General features: G+C 38.9%; 1 protein-coding gene across 2 annotated transcripts in view; it reads left to right on the plus strand.

Annotated features, from left to right (window-relative positions):
* The window catches only part of LOC136269401 (BLOC-3 complex member HPS1-like), a 150,460-nt gene that overhangs the window by 19,469 nt on the left and 115,978 nt on the right, over nt 1-15,013 (plus strand). For both annotated transcript variants that reach the window (XM_066064952.1, XM_066064951.1), the window contains exons 3-4: nt 6,552-6,629; nt 6,678-6,799. In XM_066064952.1, coding sequence (XP_065921024.1) covers nt 6,552-6,629; nt 6,678-6,799 — 200 coding nt within the window. The remainder of the gene's footprint in view (nt 1-6,551; nt 6,630-6,677; nt 6,800-15,013) is intronic.

The raw sequence follows: 15,013 nt of genomic DNA on the forward strand, positions 1-15,013 counted from the left end.
CATATCATCAACAACCCTCCCATATGGTATCCATGTCATAAACAACTTACAGAGTGTGAAGCCTGACAGTCTTATATGGGAGGATTGTGTGCTACTGTGCTTATGTCACTGTAACTAGCTACTGTGCTTATGTCACTGTAACTAGCTACTGTGTACATATTCTAGCACACTCTCCGATCAGCTAGTGACATTGACAGTTGCAAACATTTAGCCATGACCACATGCATGCTAACCAGACTTTGCTGACTATACCTATGGTGTTCCACTTTGTGACACACTGTTGCTAGCAGGCTACACCTAGGCTTTCCAGGGCTAGAGCCCAGTCTAAGTCCTGGCAATTGGAACTCAATATGCCAGTTTAAAGTACTCTTGCATGTATGGGTAATGACTGCCAAATCCCTGGTAATCATGTAAGACTGGCTACACCACTGGCCACTGGTAGTGTGACATTGTGATTTGTACATGCAGACACTGGCATAGGAAGACTTTTCAGCCAAGCCTAGCCATCTCTCATTTAGCTTGATTAATACCAACTCACAATGTTGCTGCTGTATTCAGCCCTGTTCATACGTGCATTTATACAAAGGTGTTGTAAAGCGTCATCGCTACAATAATAGCACTACAGCTACAATGTATAGCTATCACTTCACTACCTATTCTGCTAGACAACTCTACACCTATAATGTACGTGCTTGATGTATGCATCGTTATATCATGTGAAAATTTATGAAAAAAAATTGGACTCTACAGGAATTATAACAAACAGTTACCATTCTTATAACTTGTATCATAGAGTTTCATTCTTGTCCTTCTGTTAGAATAAACACTCAAGACATCTTGTTCTTCTTCAAGTCTCCTGTGCTGCCATCAACATTGTCTCCTGTATGATAGGTGCACAATCAGTAATTCTTCTGACAGGTAGGTACATGTAGCTCATATAGCAGTGTGTTTTCAGCGATGGCACAAAGTGTGATGATAATGGCTCAAACACTGAGTATAGACTAGGAATTAATGTATCCTGCCTTATATTTTGTGTGTGTACAAATGAATCAGGATGAAAACACAGTCTTTATCATAGATTACAAAATTAATATTGCATTAACATATCTAATGAGTTAGCCTTTTAAACTAAGGAGTCTCTGTTAGCTTACTACACTAATGTGCCAATTAACTTATAATCCATAAATGGATTTGGAAAAAAGTACACAAACTAGACATATTAAGAATTTAAAATGGGAATAGGGATCGCTGAAAAAAGCCACAAAACAAGAAGGGATTGCTGGGGTGGTAATATAAACCACAAATCCATATTTTGACTCTCTATAAATGCTCCATTTGAGTATAAAAGGTCAAAATAGGGATTTGTGGTTTACATTACCACCCCAGCGATCCCTTCTTGTTTTGTGGCTTTTTTCAGAGATCCCTATTTCTTATTTTAAATTTTAAAATTTTAATATGTCTGTGTATAACCAGTTACTATGAAGGTAACATTAAAAATCGTTTTCTCAACTGCTTTGTACTTTCTGTATATAATGTGTTCTCAGTGTGAAGATTTTAGCTAATGGACATGCAGAGCTTATGATAACGTCTGGACACCAGACAAAATCCGGTCAAATTGCATAGATGTCTGACCATAATGCAATTTGTCTGGACATAGTGTCCCATCAAAGCACAAGGAAGGAGCCTAAGGGCTGAGCTGGCATGCATCAACAATAACAGTCACTTGGTTGCCAGGAGATAGTATACATTCTTACAACCCAAGGGAGTGGCCACAAATGTACCAATGCCAACCCTCTGGTGTACTGTGACCACATAACAGCTGCAGTAAGGCATGTGACATCTTACCACTATAATGTTCATTTGCTATGCTACAGTAGACATATTGGCAAGATATTGGGCATTCATCTTCCACATGTCCAGTCAATTTTAGCTATTGTCCGGCCAATTTTGGTTTGCCAGGACATTGTGGCAGGACAACAGAGAATTCTTATCATAAGCTCTGGACATGACAATTAACCAAACATTACCACCAAACAAAATGAAGTATATTACTGCTCAAATGTAACGTCGCACTTGCTCACGCCACTAGATTGCGAGCAATCAAAAATTTGCTAATTAAAGGGCATGGCACTTGTTTCCTATGCGAGTATTCATCCCGTCCATTAGCTAAAGTATTCACACTGAGAACACATTATATAGAGAAAGTATGAAGCAGCTGAGAAAACGCTAATTAAAGGGCGTGGCACCCGTTTCCTTCATAAGTATTCATCCCGTCCATTAGCTAAAGTATTCACACTGAGAACACATTATATAGAGAAAGTATGAAGCAGCTGAGAAAACGCTAATTAAAGGGCGTGGCACCCGTTTCCTTCATAAGTATTCATCCCGTCCATTAGCTAAAATATTCACACTGAGAACACATTATATAGAGAAAGTATGAAGCAGCTGAGAAAACGCTAATTAAAGGGCATGGCACCCGTTTCCTTCACAAGTATTCATCCCAGGATGAATATTCTCGAAGGAAACGGGTGCCACACCCTTTAATTAGCAAGTTTTTTAATCACTCGCCGTGAGCGAATGCGACATTATGTTTGAGCGGTACCGTATACCTTCGCATTTCCACATATAAGGCTAGTAGCAAGAGTTTTTACTTGTAAACGTGTCTAGCTTAGATTTGGTTGCTGATGTTATCTAATCCTGCTAAATGTGTACATACATAAGGAGGTGGCATATACAGCCTGTATATTAGAGCATGGAATTGTTGAGCCCAGTTAAAGTCCGTGGAGTTTGCTGTGTGTGTAGTGCTGAAGGCTGATGGGATGTGGAGACTTTGCATGAATTTTTTGGAAAGTTAATAGTGTGACAAAGTCTGATTGTTTTCCTCTGCCAAGGATTGAGGACTGTATTGATTGTATTGGCAGTTTGCAGCTTGTGAATATATTTGTGACCGGATCTGCTGGAATCCCATATGTTAACGCAAGCCTAATTTACAGTTGAAATGTAATAAGCGCAATGGGTGAAATATCTACGAAATTGAAAAAAATCTGTGAATTTTTAAACGCTAATTTCAAGGTGATAACAGCAAAAAGTATGGTAGCATAGTGATTCCCAAAGTAAGAGGAGTCCAAAATCTTTGTTTTGTGTCAGTACTCTACAGGAGAGAGAAGATATGAGCATTGGTTTGCCTTACGTTGGACAAGCGGTTTGTGATCGTTTTTTCTCATGTTTTCGTGTTCGCCCAGCTTGTAGGAAAGGCCTAGAGGACGAAACTTACCCAGCGATGGATTCGCCTGTTAATGGAGAATCCGATGGTGAAAGTTGCATCTTGGTAGAGGACTGCATTCAAAAGTTATGACCGTTTATTTAAGCGCCTATAGTTTTTTTTCTGTATCATCACTGTACAAATCGATTTTTGTGCTGTTCTCACTTTGTAGCACTGTACCTTTGAAAGTTCTTGGCTTCTAGAGCTGAAAATTTGGTTGGCCATTCCTTTGGCTATCTAGATAAAGAAAATGTAATAAAATGAAGTTAAAAAAATGTGCTAACATATGGGGTTCTTGCAGGTCCGGTCACGTTTGATCTACTCAAGGGACACTGGCAGGTGCCATAGAGTGAGCAAGCCAAAGCCATATCAACTTTTACGACACCAGGTGGGTTGTACTAGTACGCAGTTATGCCTTTTGGCATGCGTAATACTCCAGCAACTTTCCAGACGATGATTAACCACGTCATATATCGGTTTGGAGGGTTGTGTGGCTTAATTAGATGATGTTGTGTGTAGCCAGCCAGACCTGGGAGCAGCACTTGGATCGGCTACGTAGTTTCCTTCACAGGCTGGAGGAGCAAATTTAACCATCAATTTGACAAAGAGTGAGTTCAGCCACTCGAAAGTAACTTTTTTGGGCCATTTGGTTGGACAAGGTCCTCCAGTATCTGTGAAGATTGAGGCCATTTCCAATTTCCCAGTACCTGAGGATAAGAAAGATTTGATTAGATTTCTTGGGATGGCGGGTTAGTATCGTAAGTTTTGTCATCATTTTTCATCACTTGCTGAGCCCTTGACTGCCCCTCCTGAAGGGGGGAATGAAGTTTTTTTGGACAACCAAGTGTCAAGATGCTATTGATAAATAAGTCACTGTTACGGTCCAAGCCTATTTTGATGGCCTCTGGTTTTGACAAACTGTGTGTAGATGCTGGTGACAGGGTTGGGAGCTGTGTTGCTACAGAAAGTTGTGCACGGTCCATCTGCTACTTCTCAAGGAAGTCGAAAACACAACTGCTGCACTAGTGAGAAAGAGATCCTAGCTTTGATTCTATCTCTTCAAGTTTGTTGAACTCTACGGTTGCTCCAGTATTGGTTTTTACAGACCACAACCCATTGGTTTACCTTCAGCTAGAGCTGGACAATATTAAAAAAATATTGAGTATTTTGATATTAATTTTCAATTTGTATCATGATATTTAGCCTCTACACTATCGTGATGGATGTAACACTTCTAAATGACTACTAAGTAGTTCTATTCATGAACCATATTCTTGTCTTTTCACAAGAAAGGAGCAATGATTAGGTGTAGACGATGAATAAATTAGCAATTTGTTCACAAAATTCTCAATTGTACTATCAGCTAACTACTGATATGTCATTTAGATACTATCGTGATACATATCGTTATCATGATATATTCATTACTATCGATCGTCTTGTGAAAATTTTGCTATCGCCCACCTCTACCTTCAGCATATGTGAAATCAGAACCAGAAGTTGCTGTGCTGGAGTCTACTGCTCCAATAGTTTCAGCTAGAGATTAGGTATGTATGGAAAGGGTAAAAATAATGTTGTGGCTGATGCAGGGCTATGTGACTCTTTTTGTACATTGTGATTTGACACTTTACGTTATTTGAACACTGGCACTGTAACCTAGTTCTGACACTGTTGTTTTTGTAGCTTTGTATGCTCATAGAATAGACCATTGGTGAAGAGGGTGGCAGTGGTCTCTCTGCTTGGCATGCTCAACAACAATTCATTATGGCTTCAGGCCACCAAACTTCCCTTAGTTGTGATTGTAAACATAAACAACTTGGAACTGTTATCATAGCCAATCTCAGAGCCTCTTTGTATACAATTCGACATTGACAAGCAGCCAGCGTCAAGGCCCACCGATGGATTCTAGCTGAAGATAGAGTTGGCTCTGTAAAGGATCAGTGTAAAGTGTAAAACTATGCTCATACAAACAATTGTGAAATTATTTGGTCCCGAAAATTCCTTTTCAAGCTATGAATAGTTTTGATCTGTTCGTGTCAGAGTGCCTGATGCATACGCTATTGGCTTTTCTGTTCCATTGTCATCAATCTGGGATATCACACTGAATACTCTGTTTAGGGATCATCACACATCAACAGAACTAGATGAATAAAAATTGTAAATTTGAAAGAACAGCAGCTTACACTATGAGTACTAACTAGTGACTGGATGAGCCAATGTATCTATCCCTTGGATCATGTTAGGATGGTTCCAGTTGTAGCGCATTAGTTAGCTCTTGGGTAATAAACAAACGTTGGGCCCCTTGACTCCCTTCGTCAAAGAGAGGGTGCGGCATAAAATGGTGGCCTTGTGCTGCTTTGTTTGGCCTCTAGCCTTGCAACTGTGGTCAGTTGACAGTAGGAAAATCCCTACTTTGGCATATTATAACAATCATTTTGTTCAGTACCAAAGTGGGGACTTTCCCACTGAACTATGCTGTAATACCATCTTTCATCTCTTGTTTTGCTACTTTTTATTGCTTGGATTCCTATAAATTAATATACTAGTTTTTTTTTTTTGTTATAGCATACAGCTATACATGTGTGACTGTTCTATTAGGGTGACTGTTGTATTAGAGTATCACAAGTCAGCCATCATGATAGATTGTTAAGAGGTATGGTCTTGGTGCTTGATTGTTATCAATCAACTATGATCATGTTAGTAGGTGGGGTCTTGAACCTAGTGTGAAGTTACAGGTATCTACCGAGCCCTAAGCACTTAAATATGTTTGTAGCATCTAAATGTGCTGCTCAAGGAAATTGTTGGTAGGGAAAATTAACACCTCAAATGGTTTCATTGCATGAAGGTAGGCAATTGAAGATAAAAGGAAAGACAAGGTACCCATTGCATTTTACATTCTACTGTAAAATTAGGCTTGCACGAACATATGGGATTCTTGCAGATCTGGCCACTTATATCCTTTCTGTAACTGTCTACAGGTAAATTTGTTGTGTGAACTTTGTCTGTCACAATGGAATTGCCCAAAACTCCTTTGATCTGCCCATGCAAATTGTTGCATTATCTATTTATAGGCGAAATACCAACATGCAATGATGTTGATAACTATAGTGATAGGCTAGATCATGCCTCAAAGTGTCCACTATGTGGCACCTGTGTTAACAGCAGCTAGATCATGCCTCAAAGTGTCCACTATGTGGCACCTGTGTTAACAGCAGCTAGATCATGCCTCAAAGTGTCCACCATGTAGCATTCTAGTTAGGGCTTTGACAAATTGTGTTTCTACTTTTAGGATGTGTTGGAGTCATCCCTCCATAGGCCACTGCAGTCAATGACTAGTACAGATGGTGGCATCACTGTATTAAGGAAGGTACTCTATGATATCATTACCTCTGTACTGTCCTTCCCTTCCCTACAGTTCAAGGATTACTTGTATATTGCACACAATGGAGATGGGGAGGAAACTGAGAACATCCTTATTAGGAAAATCTTTGTGTTTCAACGAATAGTGGGCTATTTGTATGGACCAGTGTCTGGCAGGTAAGTATGAACTGGTTAACCATTGATTTGTGTGAACTAGTTGAACTGGTTGGGCATTGAACTGGGTGATTTGGGTGAACTAGTTGAACTGGTTGGGCACTGAACTGGGTGATTTGGATGAACTGGTTCAACTGGTTGGGCAGTGAACTGGGTGATTTGGATGAACTGGTTCAACTGGTTGGGCAGTGAACTGGGTGATTTGGATGAACTAGTTGAACTAGTTGGGCAATGAACTGGGTGATTTGGGTGAACTAGTTGAACTGGTTGGCCATTGAACTGGGTGATTTGGGTGAACTAGTTGAACTGGTTGGGCACTGAACTGGGTGATTTGGGTGAACTAGTTGAACTGGTTGGGAACTGAACTGGGTGATTTGGGTGAACTAGTTGAACTGGTTGGGCACTGAACTGGGTGATTTGGGTGAACTAGTTGAACTGGTTGGGCACTGAACTGGGTGATTTGGATGAACTGGTTCAACTGGTTGGGCAGTGAACTGGGTGATTTGGATGAACTGGTTCAACTGGTTGGGCAGTGAACTGGGTGATTTGGATGAACTAGTTGAACTAGTTGGGCAATGAACTGGGTGATTTGGGTGAACTAGTTGAACTGGTTGGCCATTGAACTGGGTGATTTGGGTGAACTAGTTGAACTGGTTGGGAACTGAACTGGGTGATTTGGGTGAACTAGTTGAACTGGTTGGGCACTGAACTGGGTGATTTGGGTGAACTAGTTGAACTGGTTGGGCACTGAACTGGGTGATTTGGGTGAACTAGTTGAACTGGTTGGGAACTGAACTGGGTGATTTGGGTGAACTAGTTGAACTGGTTGGGCAGTGAACTGGGTGATTTGGGTGAACTATTTGAACTGGTTGGGCACTGAACTGTATGATTTGGGTGAACTAGTTGAACTGGTAGGGCAATGAACTGGGTGATTTGGGTGAACTAGTTGAACTGGTTGGGCACTGAACTGGGTAATTTGGGTGAACTAGTTGAACTGGTTGGGCAATGAACTGCGTGATTTGGATGAACTAGTTGAACTGGTTGGGCACTGAACTGAGTGATTTGGGTGAACTAGTTGAACTGGTTGGGCTTTGAACTGGGTGATTTGGGTGAACTAGTTGAACTGGTTGGGCACTGAACTGGGTGATTTGGGTGAACTAGTTCAACTGGTTGATTTGGGGGGGGGGATGGCTAAAACCCGGACCGGGCCGGACCAAAGGTCAATTCTGGAATACAAGGTTAGCCATTTTCTAAGTATTTATAGCTATTTATATCCTCTATAGCACTTATACACTACTCACCTTGCATCAACTCTGCCAAGAACACAATCGCGATGGTTGAGCTACACAAAGTATCCGCTATAGAACAATCTAACAAAGTTAAAACACTTTGTAATGTGTTTTACTACACAATCGCTACAAATCTACATGTTCTTCCTGCTGTAGTTGCATAGAAAGAATGGCTGCCCGAATTTATTAGTCGTGCTGTGCAAAAACTAACAGTTAACTATCAAATTTATCTCAAACTTAATGCATGGAGTTAAGCAAGGTCAGCAATACTTGAATTATTTCAAGATAGATGTATTTAGAGTGAATAGTACGACTCTAATAAATTCGGGCAGCCACTCGTGGTTCTATGCAACTACAGCAGGAAGAACACGTAGCTTTGTAGCTATTGTGTAGTAAAACACATTACAAAGTGTTTTAACTTTGTTAGATTGTTCTACAGTGGATACTTCGTGTTGCTCAACCATCATGATTGTGTTCTTGGCAGAGTTGCTGCAAGGTGAGTAGTGTATAAGTGCTATAGAGGATATAAATAGTTGTAAATACTTAGAAAATGGCTAATCTTGTATTCCTGGAGAATTGACCTTTGGTCCGGTCTGGTCCGGTCTGGTCCGGGTTTTAACCATCCCCATTTGTTAAAGTGGTAGTGTGTCCCCAAGAAACTGGCACACCGCACAATAGGTAATTGACAGGAATAAAGAAAATGTTATTTTCATGCTTTATTAATTGGAACGAATTTTACACAGGAGTTGCTCACCCAGGCATGCCAAATTTGAAGGAAATCCTCCCAGCCCATCCCAAGATACAAACAACCAAAGTTTCATTTTTTTCTTCATTTTTCTTCTACTTTTACCATTTTCACTTAGCTGCTATAAAACATGTAAGCATAATCTAATAGAGCTGAAATTTAGCACACTTGAAGGGGCAAATACCATTACCAAATTTTGCTAATCATTTATGGATGACCATTTATTCACAAAGGTTGACTGTCTGTCATAACGTGTAGTGCTACTGGTGGTGGAACACTGATGTATTCCTGGGAGAGAAGATCTGGTAGTAGTTGCATACAAGGAAAACTGTTGAGTTGAAAATCAGTTTGTAATTAACCTTCACAGGAGTGTGTCTTGGTGGTTTAGAAGGATTCAAGATAAAGGACCATAACCACGGAGATATATAACACGAAACCAAAGTTGCACGATCGAGTTTTGTAGATAAAATTTGTTTTCTAGTAGCGATATGAGATTTTTCTGATATTCTGATAACCGATATTGGATGATATTTTCAAGTGATATGGTACTACAAGGGTATCTTTCTGCAAACTTTACTAGAAATTTGATTATAAAGGAATAATTGAGCTTGTTTATAGTGCTACAAATAGATCAGGTGGTACATTTAAGTAGTAATAACAATGTAGTGTAGGAGATGTAGCTCAATGCATCATTTGGTGCACATAAACATGTATTTCTAAATGAATACTTATATCTGTATCTGCTGCTTTTTCCAGCACAATACCAATCTGATACCGATATAGAAAAATACAGACAATATATGTTTTTTCCGATAATCGATCTGATTATCGGTGCAACACTGTAGTTTTCACACTTACCAAGCAAACTGCTTAGGGGATTGTGTTGAAAATCGGTGTGTAGGAGTGAGTTGAAAATTGGTGTGTGAAAATCAGTGTGTAGATGGATAAATTACAATAGAAAGTCCTTTCAATGGTAAATAATGGGCACTGAGTTATAATGCTATGTGTAGCAAGTGCCTGATTGAGATATACTCGAATATTTTCTGTTTATCCTTATTAGTTGGTTTAAAGTTGTCTTAACCCTTAGACCCACAGCCACTGCAAGCACTGAAAACGCATTGTCCAGTAAACTGGATTCTATGCATGCCAAACTCCCATAGCACAGTGGAACCTCAGTTATCAGGACTCCACTTATCTGGATTCTTGGTTTACCACAAACTATGGGACTGCTCTATTAGAGTAGTGACTGTTTTATTAGGGTAGGTGAAGGTAGTTGAACACTGCTGATATTTTTTACAAATGTTCTTTATGCTATTTATACACAGTTTCAGAGATACAGACTTTTCAGACTTATGGACCACCCCTGGTCCCAAGGGGTTCGGATAATTGAAGTTCACTATACAAGAACTGTCTAAAAACCACTGTTAAATTTTGTTTAAATGCTTCCATCCTTTTAACCCAGACTTTCACACTGTATGTGCCTAGAATTACAGAAGAAGTATCTCTTTGTCTTCCCTCAATGGATAAAATGCCATGACTTGGCCATACTTTGTCCTATTGACTTTCTATTGATGTCATGTTGCTTGTCACGTGATGGCGATTCAGTTGATTTGTACATACATCACATGATTTATTAAATGGCTGACAAGCAAAGTGGCACATGCCTTATGAGGTCTGAGTTTGATTCCTGGTGGTGCCTGTGTTTTTTTTGCTTTGGCAACCTTTTTAGTGTTTATTGAAGAACTTTTCCATGTAACATTTTCTCTCTTGTTTTGAACCTTATTTGTGCATTTCTCTGACGTGTGCCATTTCAGTTATCAGTGTAAATACTTTGACATCAACTTCTAATGCTTTTATATATGGAAATAGGCTATTTTGGTACAGATGCTATGTTATGTTTCTTTCTGCTGTCAGCTGCGTAAAAGCCATGTGGAATCTGAATTGGTATTATTACATGTATGATCTGCGGGACAGGTACTACTATTATAAATTACATCATCACCTGTGTGGTACTGTTGTTTAACTTAGCTATCTACACTGTTAAGCTTACCTGCCTGTATCATTGTGCTTACATCATTTCAGTGTACTTGCAGGATGCAGCCTCATGTTTAATGTGACATCACCATGCATGCTACATAGCTACATACATTAATGGTACTGGAGTTTATTGCTTGCTTAGTTAATGTGGAGATCGTACAAATAGGGCAATTTCATATACATCTGTATTAATTCTCGAACGCTAACACATATGTTTTCGAGCACTGTTCTGTCATTCTTAGTTGGATTCCAATCACATTGGTACCATTGTAATGTATGATTGAAGGCGAATCTGGGTTTGGTGGCAATTCGCTAAACTAAGGAGATACCCTTTTAAACTGCCATTGCTAACAGAAGGAAGCTTTGAATCCCTCTGAAACTCACTAGACCTTCATAGCATGTTCACAGCCATTCGAATGTGCCTTTGCTATATCGTACCCTGCCTTGTAGTTGTCAGACTGAGGAAAAGTAAGAATCGAGGCCATAAAATTTTCAAACACAAACTCCTAGGTTTCCCCCTAATCATTTCAAACTCGCTAGATGTACCTCCTGTCCAAGCCAATGTGTCATAAGGTGATTTTCGTGCCTATCCATACTGGCTAACCTTGAGTGTGGGAACAATTTCCTTACAAATCTCCATTTTAAGTTTACGGAATAGGTTCGCGATATTCTGATACACATGCATTGCTAATGGAAGACATATGACGTCATTATCTAAAAGTTCACAATAAAATAGGATCAATCACCTTTTCACTATTTAGCCAATCACATCAGAGAATTGATCTGGTGTGTACAATATCATCTGGCAGTCATACCCACCAGTATAAAAGGGAGAGTTCTGGAGTAGTCGTGTCAAGATTTTTACCTTCTGCTATCTATCGTAAAGCAAAGTATTGCCAGCAGGGAAAGCTACAAAGAAAAGGATAACATTCTGCAATACACATCTCTACCTGACACTAGGTATTTAGGTATTAGTAGTTAAAAAGGTATTTTTCAGATACCGTTGTGGCTTTCTAAAAATACCGAATACTGAATTTAATGTATTAATTAAAGTTTTGGTGATTTAGTGGTGGCTACACATGAAGTCAAGCCCCACACAACCATGTGTTTATGCTGTGGACAAGACAGACACAATAATTTACCTTTTAGGATATTCAAACCTTACTTTGTGGTACAATTGTCATTTCATTTGTTCCTTTAAAAGATGACTTTCACTACTAGCACAATGTGGGTATAAGTGTAAATCATAGCTTACCCAGGTTTTTAAAAAGTGTACAATATACAAGGTATTTAGTGATACTGAGGTATTTTTCCTAATACCGTACCGTTCTTCAAAAAAGCAATACCGCCCATCCCTACCTGACACTGCTGTGAACGATGAAGAACAGAAGATCGCGCCAATTACTCTAATAGAATGCACATCTACCTTACCAGGTGACAAATCATGGATGAGATTATGAAGTTGCCAGTATGGTTTTTAATGTCGGGAGATACATTTTCACCCCCTGATTAACTCTACAGGGACAGCTGAAACTTCTATTTTTCTGACTAGAGAAGCTCTATTCCGTTTAACTACCCTAATAGAACATACATCTACCCTAACAGAACACACAAGCGATCTCTAATTGAGAATCCACTCTTCGTATGAAGGATTCTCTTGGGCTATACTGATACCTTCTAAAAGCAACTGACAAAAAGCAACCCTTAATACATTGCGTAATTATATACATCATGAAGAAATGGGAACTCCAATTCAGTTACTCTAATAGAACACACACTGATAACAAAATCTAAAATGGTCAATATAAATCACTGTATGTGAAACATGCAAGTTGAATTCAACCATTACTGATCATACCTATTGAGTAATCCACAAATCAGCTTGTCAAGGCAAGCCTCATACTTTATTATGTTAATTCATGCAACATCATAATCGTAATGAAGTAACATTTTAAAGAGCCCATAATTTTGTGATGGGACACATCTTGATATGCCACCTTCATGAGGACTGTACATGTTCAGGCATGTAGAACTCTGTGTATGTGGCATGTTAAAGATCCTGTCACTGGAATGCATGCATCTTGATATGCCGTCTTCATGAGTACTTCACAGATGCTCAGGCAGAGCAGAAATTCCAGTGCACAAGGCCAACTGACATTATCAAAACTATGACATCTTCACTCTTTGTTGATGTGCCAGGTCACCAACATGTAACATTATAGATGTTAGTGTGTAACGCACCTTTGAAGAAATTAAGTGTACACATCAGTAACTATTTCTTTATTGGTAGTAATAATATGATGTGATTATTCCTCTATCAATTGTATTGTTCAAATCACACAATAGCACATAACAATTGTCTTAGTATCAAACACATTTTGCACGGGTACAACTACTGCGCAATAATACAGCAAGACCTGCACAGTGGGGGCAGGTACCAATGTAGCTACGATCATTTCTTTTTGATGTCAGTGAGTTAAAAGTTGTTGAATGGTGTTACAGGTATTGCCTGCATGATATAGGACAGGTACATGTACTATGGTAAATATATTGTGCATACACATTACTATAGTAGTCTTAGTTTAGATACAGTACATACAGTACTGCTATGGTCACAACATGTATTATTATTGCACACATGTAGTAGAGAGTTAAGCTACATTGCAGTCACCTTGTAGAGAATTCAGGGTGCAAAAGTCATCCTGTAGTGTAGGGATGGGCAATTATTCAATCATCGTGATAATCTTGATTATTTTATTGGCAGTAATCAATATTGTGTACTTTTCATTGACTAGTGATAATCGTAATTGGCAATAATCGTGTAATAATCATGATAGTCAGGGAAATATTTGTAAATTTTCAATGTAATTTTACCATTTAATGGACAATTCGTGATGCGTTTAGTGTTTTCATTAGTGGGCAATAATCATGATATTTGTTCATGACAATAATCGTATAAAAAATATCAATATTGTGCATCACTACTGTAGTGAGTTTAGCGACAAACAAGTCACCATTTAGAGAGCTTAACTATGTAGCAAGTTAGAGTTCAACTACAAACTAGTCACCCTGTAGAGAACTCAGCTAGGGCTGGGACAAATATTGAAATTTACCTTTGAATGTTTGCTAATAAAATGTTCGAACATTTGAAGCTTCAGCGTTAGCAAGTTTTCTTGCATTTATGCACATCCTTCTCAAGTTTTACCTTTCTAATACTATTTAATAAGTTTGTAAGCATTTGGAAAATGCATAGCAGCAGTACTAAATAATGTGATTGATTGATTGCAAATGGGTGTGTTCGCTATACTGCAATCATGCACAGGCAAACACCAACTAATGGCTAAAGGGACATTTCCATGCTTTATCACTTTAGAAGGTGTTGAAGGCTACAACTATGGAGCAAGCTAAGCTGTGATAGTTTAAAAGTACGCATGGCAAAGTACGCATGACAAAGTACACATGACAAAGTACACATGACAAAGTACGCATGACAAAGTACGCATGACAAAGTACGCATTACAAAGTACACATGACAAAGTACACATGACAAAGTACGCATGGCAGATGAAGATTGATTGTGAAGGGACGAATATCGATTGCACAAGATGAATAAACAGCAGCAATAAAGATAACATTTATTTGTAATTCTTTCGTTGGCAATGCGTGCATTATGAAGCTTCGATTTATAATTTGAAGTTTACTTACACTTCGAACCCATGAAACATTCGAAACTTCGTCCCAGCCCTAAACTCAACCATGTAATCAATCACTCTGTAGAGAGTTCAGCTACAAACAAGTCATCCTGTAGACTACATAAGAAGTCACCCAGTAGAGAGTTCAGCTACAAGCAATTCACTCTGTCATGACTGCAGCTACATAAACAAGTCATCCTGTAGAGAATTTAGCTACGTGACAAGTCACCCAGTAGAGAGTTCAGCTATGTTACAAATCACCCAGTAGAGAGTTCAGCTACATTACAAGTCACCCAGTAGAGAGTTCAGCTACAAGCAATTCACCCTGTTGATTGTTCAGATAACAAGTCACCCTATAGAGAGTTCAGCTATGTTACAAGTTACTCTTACTCTGTTGAGAGTTTAACTACATAGACTTCCTGTAGTACGAAAAAAAGAGAAGTAAATGTAATTG

The sequence above is a fragment of the Dysidea avara genome, chromosome 10, assembly GCF_963678975.1.
Source record: "Dysidea avara chromosome 10, odDysAvar1.4, whole genome shotgun sequence".
Lineage (NCBI taxonomy): Eukaryota > Metazoa > Porifera > Demospongiae > Dictyoceratida > Dysideidae > Dysidea > Dysidea avara.